Source organism: Eufriesea mexicana, unplaced genomic scaffold (assembly GCF_001483705.2).
Source record: "Eufriesea mexicana isolate 0111107269 unplaced genomic scaffold, ASM148370v2 scaffold4744748666, whole genome shotgun sequence".
Lineage (NCBI taxonomy): Eukaryota > Metazoa > Arthropoda > Insecta > Hymenoptera > Apidae > Eufriesea > Eufriesea mexicana.
Window position 1 is genome coordinate 1 of NW_016908168.1, and position 24,212 is coordinate 24,212.

Sequence of the window (24,212 nt, forward strand, 5' to 3'; positions counted from 1 at the left end):
TAATAATTAATTAATTTTTTTACTTGTATTATAAATATACGTTGCGAACAATTTGTTAATAAAAATATTAATTTATTATTAACAATAAGTATAATAGTTTATAAACTTATAAACAAATTGTAAGTACATTTTTTCACACGTGCATTATAAGTTCAAGTAATAGCTGGTAATTTATTATTTTTTTCACTTTTATTGTAAATTTATATCGTAAACAATCTGTTATTAACAATAAATGTAATAACTTATAAACTGTTTTAAATTATAGGTACATATTAACATAAATATGTTATCAATTCAAGTAATAGCTGATAATTTATTAATTTTTCATATTTATTACAAATTTACGTTGTGAATTATTTGTTATTAACGATATTAATTTGTTGTTAATAATAAATTTGATAATTTATACATTTTCTGTAAACTATAACTGTATTTGCACTTTCATAGGATAAATATCCTCGCCCTAAAATTTCAAGCCCAAAGACCCTATCAGAACACAATTCCATTAACACCTACTCCATACACTCTTCCAAGCACGTTCTCAAACCCTACCTAACAGATCCCTCTCAGGTAGAACCTCGTGACCGAGAATATAACCAAGGACGTAGCATAAATCATATATCATGTGATCGACCTAATATTCCCATTATAAATGCCACTATACTCTCCTGTCAACTAAAAATCCAAAATCTCAAACTCGAAAACCCCCAAAACTCTAGCTGAACAGAATTCCAGTCACGCAATCTCCAGAGACACCTCTGAACACGTTCACAAACTAACGCACCCTAACCTAACAGATCTCTCTCAGGTAGAACCTCGTGACCGAGCGTCTGGCCGGGGTTGCAGCATAAATTATGCATCGTGGAATCGACGAAACCTTGAACGATCGCGCGGCCCCTAGGATAAAACGGTCCCCTGTCTGCTCCATAAAGCGACGCGTCAAAGGTTTTAAACGGCGCTAACGGGGCAGGCGTTGCGAGCGACGTGTAATTAGATGTTGCCCGCGTTCGCCGGGCAACCCCCGGCTCGATACGTTCATTATGACCTTCGATCGCGACACGAGAAAACAATAAACCCGGTCCCGATCATAACTGCATCGCCGCGTCTATAATGCTCGATTATATTCAGTCGGCGCACCGTCCCAGCCACGTTATTAATAAACCTATGTGACGGTGTTGCGTACGATCGATTGTTGGTAGGCAGACATCGTTTGACGCCGATAAAGAATTCCAGTCAGCCGCGACGCGAAAGCGAATCGCGAACGCTGATGTTGTTTATTAGCCCGTGCACGGTTTGACGGTGAATTGATTAACCGCGGGGACAAGGGGATTCTATTTTTCGACCGGGCTGTTTGCACGCAATAATTGTTGCTCTGGAGTTTGCATCCGATTTTATGGGGATGCTGAGCGTTGTATTCCTGGGGATCGTGATTGCAACGCTGACGATCGAGATGATGAGAAAGATGTTATGGATGATATTTTGGATGGGATTGTTGGGAATATTTTAGGAATTTTGGGAAATTTGGGAACCTAGTCGCCATGGACCTAATCTCGATTGAGTTCCTATTCTTGGTTTTTGGGGAAATGAGCTTCGACGTGATCTGGATCTGATTGTGAACGAATTCTGTCTCCGATATCGTCTTTTTATTTAATTATAGTGATATTTCTTTAAGATTTATGGTACTATTCATTATTAATCTTGATATGTAATATATGGAAATGATAATAGGGAAGGATGGGAAATCTGAAGAGGAAGTCCTGAGTTATGTATTTCCCTATTTTATTAGGGAATGTATAGTGGATTTTAGCCAACGATTAAGATGTGTATGTAAATTCTTGATAACTTATTTGTAAGGCTTTTACTTTGTAAATAGGTAGATGTCTTGAGCTTCGACAAAACAATTACGTGCAAAGCATGTGATAGATGCAGCGGCTTCGCTTGTTGGGAAACTAGTGAGCATTTGGACAAAGTACCTTGGATGTTGAACGATGTCGAGAATTTTCGATAGTGACGTAAGTGTTAATAAAATTTCTCACAAAGTAAGGATGAAATTTAAAACGAATTTTTTAATGCATATATTTTAGCAGGTTTTTTAATCTATATATATATTTTTAGAGAAAGTACAGATATTTTGCTAAACATTAGTGACAAATTCAAGTATTAGGTCCAAACAGACTCCCTTCACTCTCTTAACCCTTTGCACTCGACGATTTTGTCGTTAGAGAAAGATAGTAATTCGAAGACTTTCTGTCATACAGTCAAGGATATTTTTAAAAGGATGAATAAGAAATCCTATGCAAATTAAGACGTAGAATTATTTTACTTTGACGTTCCACGCGTCATTGGGGATTTTAAATTTAACCCTTTGCACTCGAGAGGTGACCTTCAGTAATTCATTTCATAAAATTTGGAAGATCGATATTAATTAATATATTAAATTTAATGTAATGTAACGGTGTGCGAGGTATAGAAATCAAATAATTCTACAATTCCATTATTATACAATTCTTTATTTATTGCTCAAAAAAGTATCGTTAGTTTTTTAGTAGAGAATCTTTGATTTTCCTCCCTTCTCTAGCCAAAAAATCGTCGAGTGCAAAGGGTTAATATATTAATTAACGTCGATCTTTAGAATCTGATTAAATGGCGACCGAGAGTCGCCTCTCGAGTGCAAGGAGTTAATATTCAACGTTGAATATTGCATTCAAATAAACTTACAATTTTAACTCGATTACTTTTTATTCGCATAAATTTCACTGTTTTCATGGTATTAAAACTTTGTCATAGTCCACAAAGATTGTATAGATAACCGAGTTAAAACTTGGAAAAAGTACTCCAAAAGTTAGTGCAAACATAAATTTAGCATTTAGAGAAAGTTATATGAACTCAGAAATTGGTCAAGGTTTATTTTCAAGTTTACGTTTAAAAATCTAAAAACTTTTATTTGAAAGTCGGTGAAAATATTTGAAGGAGTTATTAAAAACAAGAGAATAGGCTTTCGAATGAAGCTATATTATTTTATCACTATTTGTTACTTGGATGGAAAAGAATAAAAGCGATGGACGAAAACTGCATCTCGACGATGCAATTTTTGACGCGTATTAAAATCCAAAATTTACAAGGCTCGTGTTTTGTAATAAAACAGTGAGTAGAAATAAATTTAGAAGGAAGATTTATTTAGAGATTGATAAGAAAATCATCGTTACACGGAATAAATCATCGTTATTTTCGCGATGGATTTCTTTATGCGAAAATAGTGTACTGCAATAAAGACTTATTGTTTGCGAATGGACATCGTCTACCGGAGCTTTTACGGAGTTTTCACTGGATTGACACTGTCGTTCGTCTAAATAAAGAAACAAAGGTATTTCATCAAGTCTGATTGTCCCGTTGATACAGTCGTTCAGCGATAAAAGATTTTAATCACGACTGACGGTTTAGCTGGTGCCGAATCAATCGTAAAATATTCCTTTTTCGTTTCAATGACAGTTCGTTATTTATTATTTTCACTTTTGCGAAATGCGTTTCATTTAAACGTTTTCATTAAATGTAAACACTATTTTGATTTTTATTCGAATAGGAAGGGATTAATTAATATAATTTACGAATATAGATATATATGAATATGTTTTTCCTCGTGTATGTAGATTAATATTCAAAATGATACCGATTTTAATTACGTTTCTGTAATTTTCTATATCTTCTATCTGTAATTTAAATTTTAATATTTTCTCCGTTTCGTGAGAATTATTTAGTATTATAATTCAGAGAGATTTATTAGCCAAATCTGTGTACCATAACAGATGAAAGATTGAGTAACGTAATTAGTAACTGATCACGGTAATGGTTACAGCGTCAATACGTGTCATTAAAATTTTACAATTTTAATTTGGCGATATTTAAAATCGAAGAACGATGTTATTATTAATTTACATATTTAATCTATTAATTACTTATTTTTTAATCAGAGATTCTTTAAATTCTACATTAAAATTGAGGTTCATTCGTATATTAATCATAATAATTTTAGCTCTTCTAAATGTAAGTGTAATATGATGTTTAAAGAAAATTATATGAAAGAAATTGTTGAAAAAATAAATTATGACCGAAATGGCGATAATTATTCTTTCTCCCCAGGTAACAGGTTAACAACATCGCCATGTCGATTTTGCATCTCTGTCAAGCGTTAAAAGTCATAACTTCACATTTCTTTGTGACCTACATGCGATTCTCGAAATCTCGACAGCAACGAGCAATAAATAACACAGTAAAAAGTGTGAATTTTATTCTTCATGTACAGAACTAGTTTTCCGTCACTTTTTAACATATCGAGTTTTATGTGCATCAGAAGAACTAGTCAAGAATTCCATATAAATTTACTTCCTCTTTCTTCAATAATAATAATTTTAAATAATTTTTAAAGATTTTAACACCTATTAATGTTTTCCAATCAATTCATATCTACCCCTTTTTCCAATAATTCCATTTAATTTTATTATAGTTCTTAGCTCATCTTCAATTCAATCACGTTTTGTTTTGTTTTCTTAATTCTCGATACAAATCTTTAAATTACCTTCTCATTTAATAGTATCATTACTTTCTTTGTATTTGGTAATTTTATAAAAGAATATAAGAATTTTATCCTTCTTCTGACTAAATACTAAATATTAATTTTCACACGAAGAACAAAATTTTTAAAAGATTGAACTTCCATTTTCTTCTTTTTAAATTTTTAATGAAAGTCTCTGCATCTTAGTTCTTCGGTTGACTCGATAATATCTCTAAATATTAGTTCCACGTAAACAGCAAATGTTTTAAAATATTCATGGCACTGTCAAAAAAATCATGTAATAACTTGCGATATAAGGAATGTTGTCCCAAGAGCAATGAAGCTTATTATAAAGAGTTGTTAAAAACCCGTTACAATTTCTCCAGAATGTGACATTAAATCTTCTCGTAATCCTTGACGTTCATGGGATCATATTTAAAAATAATTGCAGCCATCGGGCAGCTGCCGATCGCCATGTTACATCAACTTGTGCACAGGAAGGAGTCATCGTGAGTTGCGTTGACGTAACTCGATCATGAAGGTTTATCTTTCGGCTGTAAGAATGGATGGTCTCGTGAACGTGAAAATAGAAGATCTAGCTGGGTGGGACGAATGATCCCGTTATAGAATTCTGATTAAAACAGGCGGAAAAGAGGAGGCTTGTTCCTTTATCAGCTCGAACGCGTCACGTCCGCTTTTAGGTGACTGCCTGTTCTTCTCACATAATTTAACGAACAATTGTTTAGCGCGGTGATAATTTGTATCCCGTTTATATTAAACTCGTTTCATTTATAAAAATCGTGGAATTTTTAATTGCAGAATTGTAAAAATTATGTTCATAGCGAAGATCATAGAATTATAGATTTAGATTAGGTTGGAATATTATTATAGAGTTATGAGTGTGCACAGAAACTTGGAATTAATTAAACAAATTTTATTAGCCATTAAAATTGAAATTAATATCGTATTTTAACATACTGATAGATTTAGACACGATGGCTACTATTAAGTTATTATGATAGTGTTTAAAATTGGAAATCTGTATGTATAATAATTGCAATTCAAATTAGAGAGTTACAAATAGATATATAAACTTGGATAAAAATTTGGAATTAATTCGAAAATGGTACTGCCCATTAGAATTATTAATGAAGACATGTTTTGACATACTGATAAATATAGATATGTTGGCTATCATTAAGTTATTATGATAGTGTTTAAAATTGGAAATCTGTATGTATAATAATTACAATTCAAATTAGAGAGTTACAAAAATATATATAGACTTGGATAAAAATTTGGAATTAATTCGAAAATTGTATTGCCCATTAGCATTGTTAATGTTAAAACTAGGTTGATGCACTGTAGTTTGTGATATTGATGGGTTCAAATACAATTGTGGTAATTAAGTTATTATGATAGTGTTTGAAGATTATTAGGTGTCAAGAAAGTTGCAGTTTTAATCATAGAATTATAGGAATTATAGTTATAGGGGCAAACATAGTTCAGATCGTGGAATTACATAACGGTATAGGATCGTGCAGATTACTGGAAACAATTTAAAAAATTTGATTGGCAATTAAGTTTGATACTCTTATAATCAGGTTTAGAACTGAAGTATACTGTGCTTTGAGATAACGATAAGTTCAAATATGGTTATGACAACTGTGTTGTTACGAGAATTTCTGTGACACAAATGTAAGAAAGATTCTATATTTAATCGTAGAATTATAGGAATTATTTTATTTATCGACAAATAACATTATAATAACTTAATTTAATTTAATTAATCTTCAACAAACATAAATTTAAACTGATTATTGCACAACACGTTCTACGAATGTTAATATTAATGCTAACAGTTTCTATTTTTTAATTTTATTTATAAAGTATCTATCTCTTTATACTTCCTAGCTTAACCTTTAATTTAAATTAGTCTCCTTATCTACTATAAACAAATAGGCCTTTAATTAAATTTTCTTACTAACGAGAATAAATACGAGAAGGTCGCGAATCCCTAATCAAAGGAAAAATAAAAATCGAGGAAATAAAGTAGCGAAGCAGATTATCACTTTGTTTTCTTTCATAAGCCATGAATATCACAAGTGACCTTTCGCGCAGTAGCGTACATCATATCTCCTTCCAGTAATATTAGTATTCCAGTTTCGTTCTGAATCTCTCTTATTAATGACTCACTGGCATTAATATACGCGTTACTGTTGTCATCTACTTGACATTCCGGAACACGCGTCACGAATCGCAAAGTACCACTAATAAATCCGATACCTGATCAATAATAAACATGCACGAGACGACCAACTACCATCGACCAACCAAAAAATCAAATAATTCCTCTCTACACCATTTGCCTCATTATCGCACTCATTCATGCAATTTTCCCGGTGGTTATCAGCAAAGCGTACATATACCCACATTCACACCCTGAATGCATAGTGATGACCGCAAACAGATTAATTCTCCGTTCCTTTTCCCTTCCACTGCAGAGCACAATTTCCTACAACCAAGTAATCGCCGCGTGACAGGAATATTACGCTTTCAGTGCCATCTGCAACATACGTAAATCCAATTTAACGCAAAACAAAAATTAGTCACGGGATATATTGTTCATTAATTTCCTCGATACAAATTCAGAAACCTATTCCACGGCGAACGCAGTTATAGGAAAAAATGAGAGACGGATAGAAAAAGGAGGAAAATAAATAACGAAGAAACAAAGTGGAGCAACTGGACTTCCAACAGACTCAATTAGCGTACCGGGAGCCGTGTGCTCGGTAAACACCGCGAGCAAGTGTATCGATAGCATCGATTCGGAATCGTTCCGGCACGCCTGGTTGGTCGGCGAGACTCGCGAGGTGGCCGGGAAACCGGCGTAGCCGAACGGCGCGGGATGCAGACGAGAACGGTGGGAAGAGGGCGAGAAAAAAATGGAAGGAGGCACGAAAACGTCTGGTGCAATTTCGTCGCGGTGGCGGGCTGACTAAAACGGATTTAGCCGGCGGCCGCAAGATGGCGACGCATTGCCCGGCGCCGGGCGTCGTGCCGATGGCAGTCGCAAGGACGACGCCGTCGCCGCCACGTGGGGAGCGAATTTGAATCGGCCGCCACCGGCTGGTAGCTCGCCGTCGGTTTATAGCCACGCAGAGTAGCGTGGAGTTCGTTGGGTCTGGACCACTGACCACCTGAACCGGTCGTCGTTTCATCCCCGTCCGTTTGTCGGCACGCTTGTCAGCTGGTGCTTTGGTCGGCGTGCACGGACTTAACGAAGTCGTGGATGGAAAAGGTGGAAACGGTAGCACGGGACTAGATCATTATTCGTTATTGTCAAGGCGGGAGCGTGGACGGTTAGAGAAAGAGGGGCAGGCGGGTGGTCGGAGAGAGGAGAGGGGGGGTAGAGGGACTAGATCAGCGTGACGACGTCTAGTACGACGTTGTGCCGGCAGCCGCGGAGTAGGAGGAGGTTAGGAGGGAGAAAAATCGAGAAGGAAGCGGCAAGTGTCACGAAGGGACTGTTGTCAGTGAGTGGTGGACCGTGGAGTCGATTGGGTTGTCAGCGGTACGACGTTGCAGAGTGGTCGAACGCGATTGGTCCTCGCGGCGTGATTGTCGAGAGTGAAACGGGGAAAACGGTTCGATACCGGAACGTGTGCTGGAGGATCGCAGGGAGATCTTCGGTGCCGATCTGAGCCGGAAGTGCGTTGACCTTGCTCTCAGGGGCGACCTTGGAAATTGGCGCCACCGTCGGCCACTTGCACAGCGGCTATCGAGCTGAAATCGAGTGTACCCCGACCTCGTTGCATTGAACTTCAACTTCCGCTTTCGATCGGTTGATTCGAGCGGCACGAAGCCGAAGGTCTAGCCGACCCGGTGTCGCGGTGTGTGTATCCCGTGAGGTATCAGCGACCTCTTTGTATTGGGAGATCAAGTCGGTGGAAAGGCGAGAGCAGCGGCTGCGTTTTCGAGGGAGAGACCCACGGGGGCGAGATTAACCACCTGTCAAGTCAGATGGAATGACTCAACATGCGGCCTAGGTAAGTGGAGCGTTCACGAATTACTCTTGCCGTGGGATTTATCATCTGGAACAGTGTGGCTTTGGTGTTTGCTTCTCTCGCTCTTTCTTTCTCAACATTTTCCCCTATTTTGCGTTCTTCCATTTTCTGCGCTGTTCGAATAGTTTTCATTTCCTCGCGAGCATTGCTTTTCATCGACACTTCTCCTGGCAACATCCATGTCTAATTTGTAACACAAATTATGGTACAAAGTACATGAATGACAGATTTATTTATTTAGTGGAACGAATATCACTGTTAACCATTCTCGTTACCTTTGTTTTATCCATATATTCCGAATTAACATCCGAGTAGAATTTAAAATACATACGCTCAACTACTCCGCTATAAATATTTAAATACCCACCAAGAAATATCTGCCATTATTTCATCAATCTTCAAATACTTTTCTCACAGTCAAACTAAAAGAATCCATACTCCGTATCAAGCCACGATCCCCATGACTCTCAACATCTACTCTGAGTAACGAAAATTTTATTCAAAAGCTACATTTTAAAAAAATTTCCTATTTTTCACGAAAAATCGTGTATATATGACCTACCACGCATTCCTGTGAGCACACGAAACCTGCAATTAAAGTTTTAACGACTTTCCTCTTTCCTAAACAAAATCTCACACGTAGAAATTTTTAGCACGGAACAATAGAGCATCAAGAATGAAACGTTTATACTACAGAAAATGTACATTACCCTATTTACAATTTCCAACAAGTGTCTCTCGTCAACCCTCCATTAGAATTCAACGAAACGAAGAAAATTTCCTACAGAGCACCAGGAATGTTACTCTTCTTCCAAAACACAAATGTCACCCAATTTCCAGTTTCCAACAAGTGTGTCCTATCGAACCTCCGCCAAAGGCCAACGGGAGGACACGAATCAAAGAGACTGTCAGGATTAGGGGTCGAACGAAAGCGAACGAGCCACAGGTAGGCTTTGCTAGCCGAGAGGTCAGCCACTTGGCTGATTCCGCGGTTTCTCACCTAGTCGAGTTTTCAGCCACCCTGGAGGGTGAACGCGAGGACTCGGAGCCTAGTGGTTTTCTCGTGGCGCGGTTAGGGTAACGCGTGTTGCAATCGGCCGCGATGGTAACGAGCTTTTGGACGCTGAGAAATCGACGGTCGTTCGTTCTCCGGGAAGTCACCGACGTAACTCGGTCTTTATTTACACACCGCCATGAATGGAACAAACGAAACGCTTTCTTCTGGTCGTTGACCCCGAAATCGCATCCTGTCCTACCTGGTGTTTGCTCCCGTTGTCGCGTGTCATTGATTACCTTGTTGCCTCGTGATTCTCTGTTATGTTTGCCGTCTTGTCTCGCGGATGCTCGAGTGACATTGTAAGGCTGAAAATTTTCCCTTGGCTGCTCTTGATCGACGAACGTTAGGTGCTTTGATCGATGCTTACGAGGCATGGTTTAGGTATACGTGGTTCTGCTGTTTGTATATGGTATGTGCGAGTAGCAGCTATGTGAGTTCTTTCGTTTTATGGTTTATCTACTTGCTTCTGGGATCCTGTTTAAGGGGATCTTTGTCTTGATGGTAAGAGATTGTTGTTAGGTGTTAGTGTGAAGATACTACTGTTAATTGTATTATTTCTTTTTAGAAAATTGTGGGATGTCAGTTATTTTTTATTACTTTAGTTATATTTAATTATTGGAAGGTTGATACGATGGGATTTTTGTACAAAATTTATTTTTATATCCGAGTAATTTATTTCTAGGTATTGGTGTAGAGGAATTGTAGTCAATTACCATAATTCTTTCCACGAGCAAACGAAATTTTAATTACCAGAGGCTTTTACGATTAAAATACTATTTTATGTGATGGAATTTTATGTGAGTTATTATAAAATTTTTTTTAATTTTCAAAGTATTACTTGTACTATAAATAAGTAAATATTCAAAAACCATACTTTACTTTACAAACGAGTATTTTAAATTCACGATATAATATAGTCAAATAACAACTGGATATATGACTACATACGAGTAATTAAGCTCCAAAGTAATAAATTTTGGAATCTAATAATAGCAACTTTATTCCTTCGGATGTTAATTAAAATGTACACACGAAATTGTACGATCTGAAATGTAATTTGAAATTTTGAATCTCCCCGTGCACAGAAAAGTTAGCACGTATCTGTTTTCTTTTACAACAGTTTTTGAATTTATAACAAGTATGGAAAAGAAGAAATATCCTTTCATTTTTCTCTTATCGATTATGCAAGCTATTAAATATTCAGTCGCACTTCTAGATAACCGGATTTCCTCCTGGAACACCCATTCTCCGTCTAAAATCTCTCTACGTTCACGTATCGTCCCAACGGAAATTCAGTCGTCTATAATAATCGGGCCGGTACGTTTCCACGAACGACCTAGCCTGGATCCCATAAAGCATACCTGAGTTTCGCGTTTCCTTGACTCTTTCACATCCATTTAACATTAATTTTACATCGAGCTAGTGCACGATTGTAAAAAATGGAAAAATATTTTTAAAGCGATATTTCAAAAAATTATTCTTTCATAAAGTAATATTTATAATATTAAGAAAAGTATTTTTATAAAGTAATACCTTTAAGCTAATGTTTATAAAAATAATATTTTTATGAAATATTTGTAAGAACGATATTTATGGGAATAATGTTTTTAGCGAGGTATATGACAGAAATAATTGTCACAGTATTACGAAATGACGATTTGTCATTAATAAAATATTTATGACAATATGTATATTAATCAGAAGAACACAAGAAGATTAATTAATCGTATAGTCCAGACGAATAATTTATAACACAGCTAACTTATGCAAGAATTAAAACTACCTATGAGTAATATTATATTAATTTCCCTTCGGACTTGTAAAGTTCCGTTTCACCATACGATAATTATTTTAACACTTACTAGTCTTATAAACAGCCTTAACCTATTCTTACCCTCACTCTTAACGTTATCTATTTTCTCGTCATTTCTGCACCACGTCACTCACCCTCTTGTTCTCATAATAATTCATTCCATTACTAAATATTACAAAATCAGGTCTTCTTCGAATGTTTAAACATTTATTTCGAGCTTTTACCAGGTGCTGTATAGTTACTGCGCTTTTATTTGATCAATTTTTCCTAATTACCTAATTATTTAATTTATCAATTTATTTTCTAAATGGTGTAAAGCGAGATAGGTATTAATCACGTTTCCTTGATAATTGGTACTACCTTATTTTAATAATCCTCATTCAATGCAGTCGACTTTTCGTTGGGAATAAAATAAGAATGAATGTGGGCTGTGTTCTTAAACGAGATCACGATATTCGTGTTTTCCATTCGTGACATTTATTTACTATTCTCTGCCTTCGCGAGGGATCTTTTATTAATAGTAAATACGGTGAAACGGTTATTAAAAGCCATTCGATTCCTCTGATTTAATCATACATCCTACTTTGAATCTGATCGACCTCGATGTAAAATACATCGTGCAGAAGGTGGATCAAGTTAAAGGTTCACCTAAATGTATTATTCCAGAGGTAGTTGGGTATTTGTCGAGCTACATCAGCTACATTTTGAAGGTACATGTAATTAATGATAGATTAACATACAACCTGATGATCAGTTCACAACTAGGAATTTCTATTAACATATAACGTGATTTCTAAGTTCTATTAAAGAAAACATCCAAAAATTCTTCAAACGACACTACGAATATTCTCAAATTTCGAGAACGCAAACTTGCAAATAAAACGAAGGCTTTTAGCTAGAAGAAAGTACACAAATCGGAAATTACACCATAGCCAATTCAATATTGCACTTAAAGGGAAAGAAAAACGAAGAAAGAATAGCAAGTCCATTCACTCCAACTCACACAAACTTCTTAGAACCCACTTAAACCTTCATCCACCAACTTTCTCATTAAAATCTCACCGAAAACTACCTTCGAAAGAGCACCTGACACATCGAGCCTTGTCCAAACCTTACCCAGGAACCAAAGGTAACATAGCAGTGCATCAAGCATCGTACAAGCAGCCAGCCTCGCATTACACGTTGTCTCCAGCATACCTCTTAGCGTCCATGCATGCACCTTGCTAATAGAAGCTAGCAGCCGAGGCAAGAAAAAGAACAGCCCCTATCCAGGAAACCAAAATATACGTAAGAAAATAATCTAAGAATAATTGGATGTACTCGAAGCAAACAATTTGTACATATACTCAGTGTATACGCACTGGTTGCTGAAACAAAAAGGACCACAGGGTCTGTTTAGACAGGAAGCTCTGATAGAGACCTAGATACCACTATGAAGAACGATTGTGAGAACTAATACCACTGGTCACATTCCAAAATTTCATAAAATAATACAAAAAGGATAAGTACAAAGCAGCAATCAGTAGCAAAAGGTATACATCAAAGAAAGCAAACAACCATTACTTAGGAAGCAAAACATGCGTTGAAGTATAATCGGGGAATTCTAGAAGGGACTTGAAGGAAATAGTTTGGTTTAGGCCTGAAACTCTGACAGAAACCAAGATGGCGCTACTTATATTCTTAAAAAGCTAACATTATTTATATAAAATAGATGTCGCGACTATTTTCAATCGTGATATTCCAAAATTCTCTTGACACCCCTCGAAAAGAAGGAAGAAAGAAAATTCGCAGAAAAGCGGGGGAAAATCAGCCACCGAAAGCCAAACCAAAAGTACCTAGGAAACCAAAAAAAAAAAAGAAAAAACTCAGAAAGGGAGGATAAAAAGTGCACATTAAGCCTGGCATCGTAGGTGCATTACGTGACGCGGTATTAATCCTGGCGGCCTCGAAGAGGGTCGAGGTGGCGTTCGCACTTGCCGTGTTTTTCGGTTCGACGACATAACTCACGTCGTTGCTCTTTTTGGAATTCTCCGGCTGGCCACCCTACAACCGCGACGAATGCAACCGAGAGAGACGCGAGGAGGAAGAAGGAAGACGCGGGACGTGGCCAGGAACGCAGGCGGAGAAAGCGGGAAAGGGAAAGGGTGGTCGAAGAGAGAGGAGAGGAGAGAGGACGAGAGAGAGGAGAGATTGCGGCCGAGGGGGTGAGAGAAGGGTGCAACACACGTGCCACGTGACGGCCGCGTGTTAATCCGCGCGGAGTGTATTTACGAGTACGCTTGCATTCGGCGCACGTGTGCCGCGGCAGCTTTAACGGGAAGCTCGTAAGCGCGACGCGGAATACCGTGTTGCGCGTTGTTCTACATGCAGTCGTAGATAAAATCTAGGAACGTGTCCCGGCGCTGCTCTTCCTTCCGCGCCGCCGGCAAATGGCCGCCTGATCCATTTTCAGCCCCCGCGGAGGATTCCTCGCCGCGCGAATCCGCGCGAATACGCGCGATGGATACCGGGTTTCTAGCTGCGTCTGGGATCCGAGGCTACCCTAGGATGCCAACGACCGTTCACTGGTGCTTTTTCGGCCCTCTGGGTCGCCCAGAATTCGTGCTGGGCAATGGATTAGTCGGGGAATTGGGATTCTGGAGATTATGGTTTGCTGGAGTTTGAGGACGTTTGATGGGGATTCGGGGTATTATAGGGATTTTGCAAGCGTTCTTTCTGGGGGATCTTTTTGCTGTTTGGTCTCGTTGGTTAGAGGGTGGTGGGTTTGAAGAGGTTTGATGCGAGATTGATTGGACGCCCTGCGAGTCAAATTGCAATTTTTGTTTGGTATTGGACTTTATATTGGAGTTGGAAAATTTTGGCAATTTTGTTTGGGTGAGTTTGATGTCGTGTAAATCATTATCGATGATTCCATGAATTTATTGTTATCGAGTACTGATTACTTTCTTTTTGGAAAGATAAATATCATTTTCTGGGTTCTTTTCCATTTGTTAGTCGCGGATATTATATTTAAATGAAAATATTAGATATTTATTAAACAATATCATAACTTAGGGTAAAAATTATTAATGAAATATTACGTTTTCTCTCAATCAATTCTAAATTGTAACATTTCTTCTCTTTTCTTTCATTCATTACATAAACATACACAGTCTATACGACACTAACTTCATTACACGCATACTCGAGCCACTCATTCTTTCTTACATATTATACATAATTTATTTTATATTGATATATATATTAAAAATATATGTCAACCATTATCACATGATTTATTGTCTTAATTAATTTTGCTGATGAATAATGAAAAGATAAATATACAAGAGTCATCATACCATTTATACCTACTGTGATAAAGGCTATAAGTAGACAATACTCTCTATTCTACTCTTCATTTTTATTTATTTTAAACATATTTACAAATATAAGCACCAATAAAACATCAAAGGAAAGAGAACCAATGTTCAAACACTTTCTAAATCCTGTCAAAACACAGGCGTACCAATCTTCCTCCTTTACATATCAAAAAATGATCTACAGCCCAACATGTCGAGATGACCAACCTTCGTCATATCTAAAAATCCAATAGAACCTCTGGCTGAAGAAAGGGCAAAAAGAAAGAAAGGGAAAAATCGTAGCTATTAAGTGAGTAATTTCAAACGTGAACTCGAAAAATTGTTCGTTCTCCTCGTGTTCACGGCAGCAATTACAGTTCGAAAGGACGGTTCTCTCGGCGCAATTCACTGTAAAATTGATAGAGAGAGCGACGTTCTCGCTGCAGCCTGCAAAGGTTCCTGAAAGGGAAAGAATAATTTATTTCCATACGACGAGTCAGCGCGGAACTTTTGTACCGTTTTCTCGAGCGAGAACTATTCGAAAGTTCAGCCGGTGTCGCCCCGTTACTGCACACCGGCCAAGGTTTCTGGAAAATTGAAAACACCGAATTATTCATGGCTGTCTATTTTACGTTACGTGGGTGCAGCGTTTAAGGGATGGGGCGGGGCGCCAGCGCCGATACGCGTGCACGCGCCATCGGGGGCTGTTTCTACGCGAGATTAAATTCGAAAATGAAAACGGACAATTTTCATCGCTGTGCGCGGAGCCGATGCACCGGCTGAAAATTAGATCTAACGGGTAAACGCGATAACGGCTTTGTTTGCCAGTTAACGTTGTTCCAAACAGGCGTTCGCGTCCAACCACCCCGAGCGTTGTTCCGCCATTGCGCCCTGATTTTTACGCGATTTTCTTCGACAGCTGTCGCGCTCGACTTTTCCATTTGCCCCCCGAGTCCGTGAAGTCTTAGAACTGACAACGAAAAAGGAAGATTCAGGAAATATTATACTAACATTATGCGTAAATACAGTGTTACTAAAATTTTTCATTCTGGTATAATTTCATTAATAATACGAAGAAAAAGAAATTTTCATACTGATCGCATTATCATCTAAACACACAGCCACCCACCGAATTCGCAATTCGTAACTTACTTACAAAACCTGAACTAATTTAAAACCGTTCCACTGAAAAAATATCTCTAAGCTCAACACCACTCCCTCTTACTAAATTTCAAAAATTAACAATCGGTAAAACATATTCACCCTACGGAAGTGAGAAACAGACACATTTCGAGTTCCACGATACCCTTTTAAAACCAATCAAAGCATCAAGTCTTGACTAAAAATCTCCTCAACACGTTCACTGCTATCATGTAAACAAATTGCAAATATTGTGGGAATGGTAAGCGTGGCGTGATTAGGGCATAAGGTCACTGTCTGTGACGGTACCTTTTGCGTAGGTACGACTGTAAATCGCATGGGAACACTTGGGCCGTTCCTCGAAAATAAAGGATAACAAACAGGTGTCTCGGGTTTGGCTCGAGTGTTCAGAGTGTTATCTGGAGTGCGTGCAGATGGATGAGTGACCGGGCGCAAGGATCGTATGAACGGGAAATTTATAACAGTGTCAAATGCAAGTGAAGAGCAAAAGGTGCCTGAATGTTTAGGGTACGTGGCGCATCGAGAGCTGCGAGGAGTGCGTGAGAAAAGCGTGATTGAGAAAGAGATCACGAGTATGAAAGAAGACAGAGTGTAAGCTTTAAATAAGGGTGCAAGGACGTGAAACGAACAGTTTGTAGCGACCAAGTTCTTACCCTCGCCAATAGATGGATTCCTATTTGAAGGAGGTTCGAGGACTTTCTTGCAAGTCCTTGGTGAAGCCTCGGCTTCCCTTAAATAGTAGTTCCTGTGCTACCTAAGTATCCCTGGCCTAAGGCAGGGCCTGCTAGAGTAGCCTTACTGATGAGTCCGCTAGCAGGCCCAGGACAAAACGCATCCCTTTTTTTTAAATTAAACTAATCGTTAAAAAAAATGGTGGTTTCCTTTACCTGTCAATTTGACAGGTGTCCTTAGAAATAGGTATACAGATAGCGTCAGTAAACCTAGTTTTAATATCAATCCCTTATTTATTTTACTCACGAATGTGTTGTGCTCGTGTGAATCTTGGATGTGTATTTAGGAATTTGCTTTGGAAATTTTAGATATTAATTTTGTAAATGTACATAGATGCATATAGAGGTATTTTGTGAAAATGTAGTAGGTTTCGAATAATTGGGGAATTTTGAGATTTACATTTGTGTCCTAATGTTTAATAAGGTGAATTTAAGGTTTAGGTTTTGCTGATAGTTTGAAAAATTGATTGATTGATAGTAAGTATGTTTACATTGATTTAGAATGAATGTCATTCATTGGTACGAGAATGTATTAGTTGTATTTAGTATATATTTAATTATGTAGAACAAAATTCGAGGATCTTGAATATTAAATTTCGTTATTGTGTTTGTTGAGGTGAATCTGGGATTTGTTAGAATTTAATTAGGAAAAATTAATTGGTTGTGTTAAGATGAGAATTTAAGATCTTAAATAAAGGATTTTATTATACAGGTTGTGGTAGATCTAGGTTTGTTAATGTACATAATGTGCATTGAAAGTTCAAGATCTTAAATGGATATGGATTGCAATGTTCCTGGAATGACTTCACAAATGTTCCACGTGCCATAGAATTCCAGGCAATTTTCTTAAACTAGTGCTCATTGGCGATAAATTGAAGAATTCGCATTAAACGCAGCATTTTAAAGAATCGAATTCTTTCAATGAAGTCAATTAGCAGTTGTTAAATACCGTTATACATTAGCTTCATTGTGAAGCAATATATCACTTTGGAATCTTAAAAACTATGTATAATAAAATTTAATTCCGAGTCATCTTGCTATTATCTAAATAGGAAGGGCTACCATCCAAGATACGAATATTTTACTGCAATAGTATAATTTATAAGATATAATTATACTCCATATATGTACCTATAATTATGAAAGTGGTCTAAGTGATCGACTTAAGAGGAAGGATTTTATTATTTATTTCGTGTTGCTTTCATTTATATTACGATAAAATATATTTATTTTCTACAAAACAGTGAAGAATTGAATCGTTAGATAGAGTTTGTAGCTTTATTGCAATTAATTTTATAATTTATGACGTATTTAAAGTCCGAAGCTTTTAATATTTCAGAATCAAGTATAAGTAACTTAGACCACTTTCATAATCACAGGCACATATATGTACATTGATGGTCAATAAATCATGATAATATTAAATAATATTAAATAGGAAAATATAATTTCTTATTAAAATAAGAAAAATAATAATTGATAAAGTAAAGAAGAACATACTCGTGTGAATAATATTGGATAATATTACTAATTTAAATTACATTCAGATATTAACCCTTTGCACTAGAGAGGTGCCTCTCAGTCGCCATTTAATCAAATTCCAACGATGGATATTAGTTAATATATCAAATTTACAATTACCTAACGATGCGTGGAATATCAAAGTAAAATAATTCTATGTCAATTTCTGTACGATTTCTTATTTATCGTTTTAACTTTATGGCAGCAAGTCTTCGAATTACTTTTTTCCTGTATCGAAAAAATCGTCGAGTGCAAAGGGTTAAAGTTATTTAAATAATATCACTACTATTATACGATAATATTCCTAATATCGAATAGCATTGAAATACGTAACTATAAGTAACATAAAATTTTCAAACAGAAGTAAGAAAACGATATTTTCACCAATATTTATTAAAATTCACGAGTAGAGGAGAAACGGTATTATTCAACCTTTAGTCCCTACTATGAAAATCATCATGAAATCTACATTACCACGAGCAAGTATTCCACTCAACCTTTTATCCATTACCATCTATCTCACGTTTCTACAGTCGCGATTAACATAAGAATCGTTCCTCAGATACACTTTACCATCCCATGTAACGTGTAATTAACACACGATGAGGCAAGAAATTGCGACACGCAGAAATATCATCGAGTCGTCTGTTTCGCCTCCGTGCAAACGTTTGTTCAAACCCGCTGATTGCTCTTTACCTTTTTATTCTAACAATAAAAGCATCCCGTATTTCAAATATTCGTCCTTCCCTTTAAATAGCTTAATACTTATAAAATTGTACAAATAATATGAGAATATCCCAGTATTTTTGTCAACAGTATCCTACAGTCTTGATCTTCTCCTGTAAAACTAGATTCGATTTACAAATGCACATTCCTTTCTTTTCCAACATATATCACTTCATAATTAAATCACAGAAACTCTGAAAATTATAAAGTATTATATGGAATAAATCTATTTCTATTTGAATAAAAACCAAAATTAATTTTACTGAAAGAATTTACATATTTCTAATAACTACAAACACAGGAGGTATAAAACCAATTATTTTGATTCGTTAAATAATTCTAGTGACATTTCCCATGGTACTTAATTATTATACATAGTTTTTAAACATCCAGGAATTAAAGAACACGAAAAAATTGATTTTTAAAGCTTCAGATTGTAAATATTTGCCAAAAGAAATTCCATATTTTCAATAATTTGAAGAAAAGTTTGAAATTCCATGTTTCCAAAAATTTGAAATTTCATATTTTCAATAATTGGAAGAAAAGTTTGAAATTCCATATTCTCAATAATTTGAAGAAAAATTTGAAATTCCATATTTCCAATAATTTGAAGAAAAGTTTGAAATTCCATATTTCCAATAATTTGAAGAAAAATTTGAAATTTCATATTTTCAATAATTTAAAGGAAAAGTATGAAATTAGTCATTTTCTAGTATCATCTCTCGTCAGTGTCAGCCATTTTGACTCGTTCAACAACTCCACTGTCATTCCTCTTGGCACCTATCTATCATCCATATTCTGTAAACATTATAGCATAGAAAAACGTGAAAAAGGTGGACTTTTTGAAGTTCTCGATCGAAAAGTCCCCTGAACTAAGTACTTACCCACTTGAGTACTAGGTCCAAACACTTCACGCCTTCAACACTCCAAACCAAACATCCCTCGTTCACACGTGTATTCGGCCAAACACTCCTCCCTCCTCGACATACACACTATCATCCTCACAGAATCCTTTCTTCGTCAGCAACGTACGTTTGTTCCATTCGATTCAAGGGGAGCAAGAATTACTCGTGTCTTCATTCACGATGGAAACGGAAACGAAGAGGCGGTGAATAAACGTCAGGTTCAAAAATCGCGAGAATAAACGTGACGTGGACTCGAGAATCGGGGGTTGGTTAGACATTGAGGAAGAACGTGTCCTTTGGCTTGACAAACGAAATTTCAACGGCAACGAGAGCGGAGCCGTTAGTGGAATTTTACGATCGGATTTGGGAGATTTCATGAATAATGAATGCGGGGGGCGTGGAGACGATGAATGAAATTAATCGAGAAATTAAAGAAGGTGAAGGTATAATAGCCAGGGATGGTTGGGTGAAGAAATTTGTAGCACAGGATGATTAACAGGTGATTAATGGGACGTGTTGTCGAAGTTCTTGAATTTACCTATTATTTAGTTATTTAAAATACTGTGTTTATTATTATTATTTTTATACTTAATATCAAACCCAATTTTCGTGAATTTCTATTTATGTAATGTGTGTTGTATGTTTCTTATGTTCTCAAAATTAGTAGTTTTAGTTATGACATAGATACGTATACACAGGGTGTCTCTAAAATTGTGATGCAACCAATCGAATTTTACGTTCAGAAATAAATTAAAATAAATAAATAATAATATTGTATTATAACATTTTTGCATTGAACCATTTGCTATGTAAATATTACATTGTATTATACAGGGTGAACTACTTAACAATGACTATTCTTATTATTTTCATTTTTAGTAAGATCTTTTCTTTTCTCTTTAGTAGCATAATTAATTTAATAAAACTTGAATATCGTTATTCCATTGCCGATATTTAATATTCTACTATTCAGAATAAAATAAATAATAATATTGTATTATAACATTTGCTATGTAAATATTACATTATATTATACAGGGTGAACTACTTAACAATGACTACTCCTACTGTTTTCATTTTTAGTAAGATCTTTTCTTCTCTCTTAAATAAAATAAATAATAATATTGTATTATAACATTTTTGCATTGAACCATTTGCTATGTAAATATTACATTATATTATACAGGGTGAACAACTTAACAATGACTACTCCTACAGTTTTCATTTTTAGTAAGTTCCTCTCTTCTCTCTTTAATACCATTAAATAATTAATTTAACAAAATTTGAATATCGTTATCCCATTGCCAATCTTTAATATTCTACTATTCAGAATAAAATAATTCTTTATTGTGTCACCAATACAAACAGAACCAAATAACTAAAGATAATTAAAATGGTCATTTTACATGGCCCACTTTATATATATATATACATATAATACTATAGCAGAAAGATACGTCACTAATTCGAGATTAAAATATTTTCGACACACATCGAATTGTGTTTCATCAGTTTGTCAGGAGGATACTTGTTTACGTGCACAATTCACGAATTGACTGTATTCCTTTGGATATTTACCGAATAATTATTCCTTCGCAAAAGCAGAGTTTTCTCGAGGCTATTCGTATGCGGAGAAAGCACGTGGGTGTTGGTGATTGTATTAAGCAATTTCGATGCGAGTCTTGAGTCTCGAGGAAACACACGCACGTTGTCACTGGTATCGTAAATTGCGGAAAATGGCCGACAGCGTATATCCGCGTCCTCGTCGAATTGCGTTTTTCCCGCATCGAATCGCTTCCATTCCGCTCTAACAACATTTTTCCCGGCGAATACATTTCGAAGGCGAACGAAAGTTAACTCTGCAATTTACGGCTTTTCAGCACACGCCTCGAAATAGTACAGATTTTAACCGCGCCTCCAAATGAGTTGGCTTTATCACCGATGTGCAAGTTTTATCGCGACACACCTCGCATTTTCCACGAATTCAGGAAGACCCGAATGTTACTTCGATGGCTGATTATGCTTCGCGGTGGTAGTCACAGGTGAGAAAGTTATTTGTAAACTCACGGTAACGTGTAATGGAATGTAACACATTTTAGGAGTATTATTCTCCTTAATTTGTATTTATTATTTATGACACGAGAGTTTGAAAATGGTATTTCTGATTGATGTATCGTGTAGCTGTCTATTTTGGTTTGTTTGATTTTTTGAATATTTGTAATATTGGAAATTGTTGAAGGTTTGGTAATGAAAAATTCTGACACTCTGATGTTTTTAAAGTAAAACAATATTCTTTGATTTTATACTCCAATTTAAAACGTTATTTGATTATTAAAATTTAATAATCGAATCAAATTAATTGATAAATATTAAAATTTATTTATCATCTCTTGATTTCAAAAAGATGAAAATTTTTAAATTTCAAATTTAAAATGTAAAATTTTTATTGAAAGAATTCTTTCAAAATATTATTTGCAATGTAGAGAATTGTAGATTTAAATTTCACAATTGAACGTTTTATAATTAAGAGTGCAATATTTGATACATGAATGATAATCGAAAAAATTGTTCGATTTCTATGTTAGTGGCTGGTAAGCAATATATATATATATATTTTTTTTACCAAAGCTGGAATGTCTGGATTAATATTGGAAGATGGATAGCTTTCCAATATTTATCAACATGATGTATTTTCGTTCTACACGAAATTCCAATTATTTTGTCCTACAAATTCCTCGAATCTCTATATATCAGATAAATTTAATCTATTTAGCATTATATCGAAATTAAGAGCTTTATTTTAATTAAAATTCTTTCTGGTCAATATTTCGTTCGCTTTATTAAATTTAAATCACGTCGCTACTAATACATTGATAAAAATAAATGAGTAAACAACTAAATAAAAATGTAATTTACAATAATTAAAAATAAATTATAGAAACATGATACTCGTGTTAAGATAATGAGAAACACGTTTGGTAAAACGTTATCGTGCATTTAATTTTATCGATCGTGTATTTAATATCTAATTACGTTACATCATCCTCAAACCGTAATGCTTAGGTAATTGAGTTGAACAGGAGCTTATGTTAACGATAGTATTAAAGGAAAGTTTGAATTCAAGCACTGATGGAACTTAATCCGTGGGATTTTCGATGATCGAAGATACAAACTGCTTTACAATTTAATCCTTGATTTGACTTTTGATTCCAAGCATTTGATGCTGTAACTTTAATCATAAGGTAACTTCTAAATTGCTGAACTTGTTGAATTATTTAAAAATGAAATTAATTATTTAAATTTGGAGAAAAAATTGTAAAAATTTGTAATTGTAATTGTAAAACTATTTTAACTAAATATTGTAGGAGTTTAATAATCTTATAGTAAATTATACAAAATTAGAATAGAATTGGAATTAATAAATCAATCTATTAGGTAAAATTTATTTCAAGATAATTCTAAATGCTAATTAAATGGAAGAATCCTACGTAACCCTACAGAGGAGCCATAAAATAAAGGAAAAATAAATAAATTAATACTAATAGCTCTATTATAATACATCAGTGTTTACAAAATCTTCTAACTTGATGACCCTAAAATTATATAAGGTAAACAAGAAATTAGTACTCAGTTTGAAAACATCGTACTGCACAGGTATGGACTTCTTTCTCCTACTTTAGTATGCAAAACTCGTCTCTACTGTACTTTCTACAATCCACATATTACGCAACACTAAACCCACGTAGCCATCCTCTCACCTATCTCCTCTTTCAGGGACTCCAAACCGAAACCAAAATGGCCCCAGCCCGATGGTAAAAATTCCTCTGAGTTTTGCCACGAATTCAATCACGGTTTCCATTAATCCTATTTTTTGAATAAAAAATAAAAAGAACGAAGAATTTTCATTCGATGCACCTATTGGGTTGGCAAGAAAGTACTTTCGATTTTCTAGTGTGAAATAAAACTCAATTTTTTCTATACAGTAAATGAACTTTAATCGGTCAAATATCTTCCATTCTATTCGATGACCTTTTGCCATCTTTCTGGTAACTTCGTGATCCCGCGCTCATAGAATTTCTGGTCCTTATCTGCAAAAGACTTAACCAAGTGCGTAAATCTCAGAAGGTCGACCAGAACGTTGTGGGTATCTTTCAGTGAAAAATCTTCAGAACGAAATTTTTTAAACTAATTCTGACACGTGCGTTCTGTTAAACAATCAACACCATAAACTTCTCGTATCTCTTTGCGAGCCTCAGCCGCATTCTTGCCTTTATGAAAATAAAAAAGTAAAATGTGTCGAAAATGCTTATTTTTGCACTCCATGTTAAGACTGACCGTGAACTG

The 24,212-nt window shown here is 35.6% G+C and overlaps 1 protein-coding gene across 1 annotated transcript in view; it reads left to right on the forward strand.

The window, feature by feature from the left end:
• Positions 1 to 8,105: 8,105 nt before the first annotated feature.
• LOC108552666 (collagen alpha-1(XV) chain-like) overlaps positions 8,106 to 24,212 on the forward strand; it is a 177,286-nt gene continuing 161,179 nt past the window's right edge. The window contains exon 1 of the mRNA XM_017907319.1: positions 8,106 to 8,598. Coding sequence (XP_017762808.1) covers positions 8,588 to 8,598 — 11 coding nt within the window. The 5' untranslated portion in view covers positions 8,106 to 8,587. The remainder of the gene's footprint in view (positions 8,599 to 24,212) is intronic.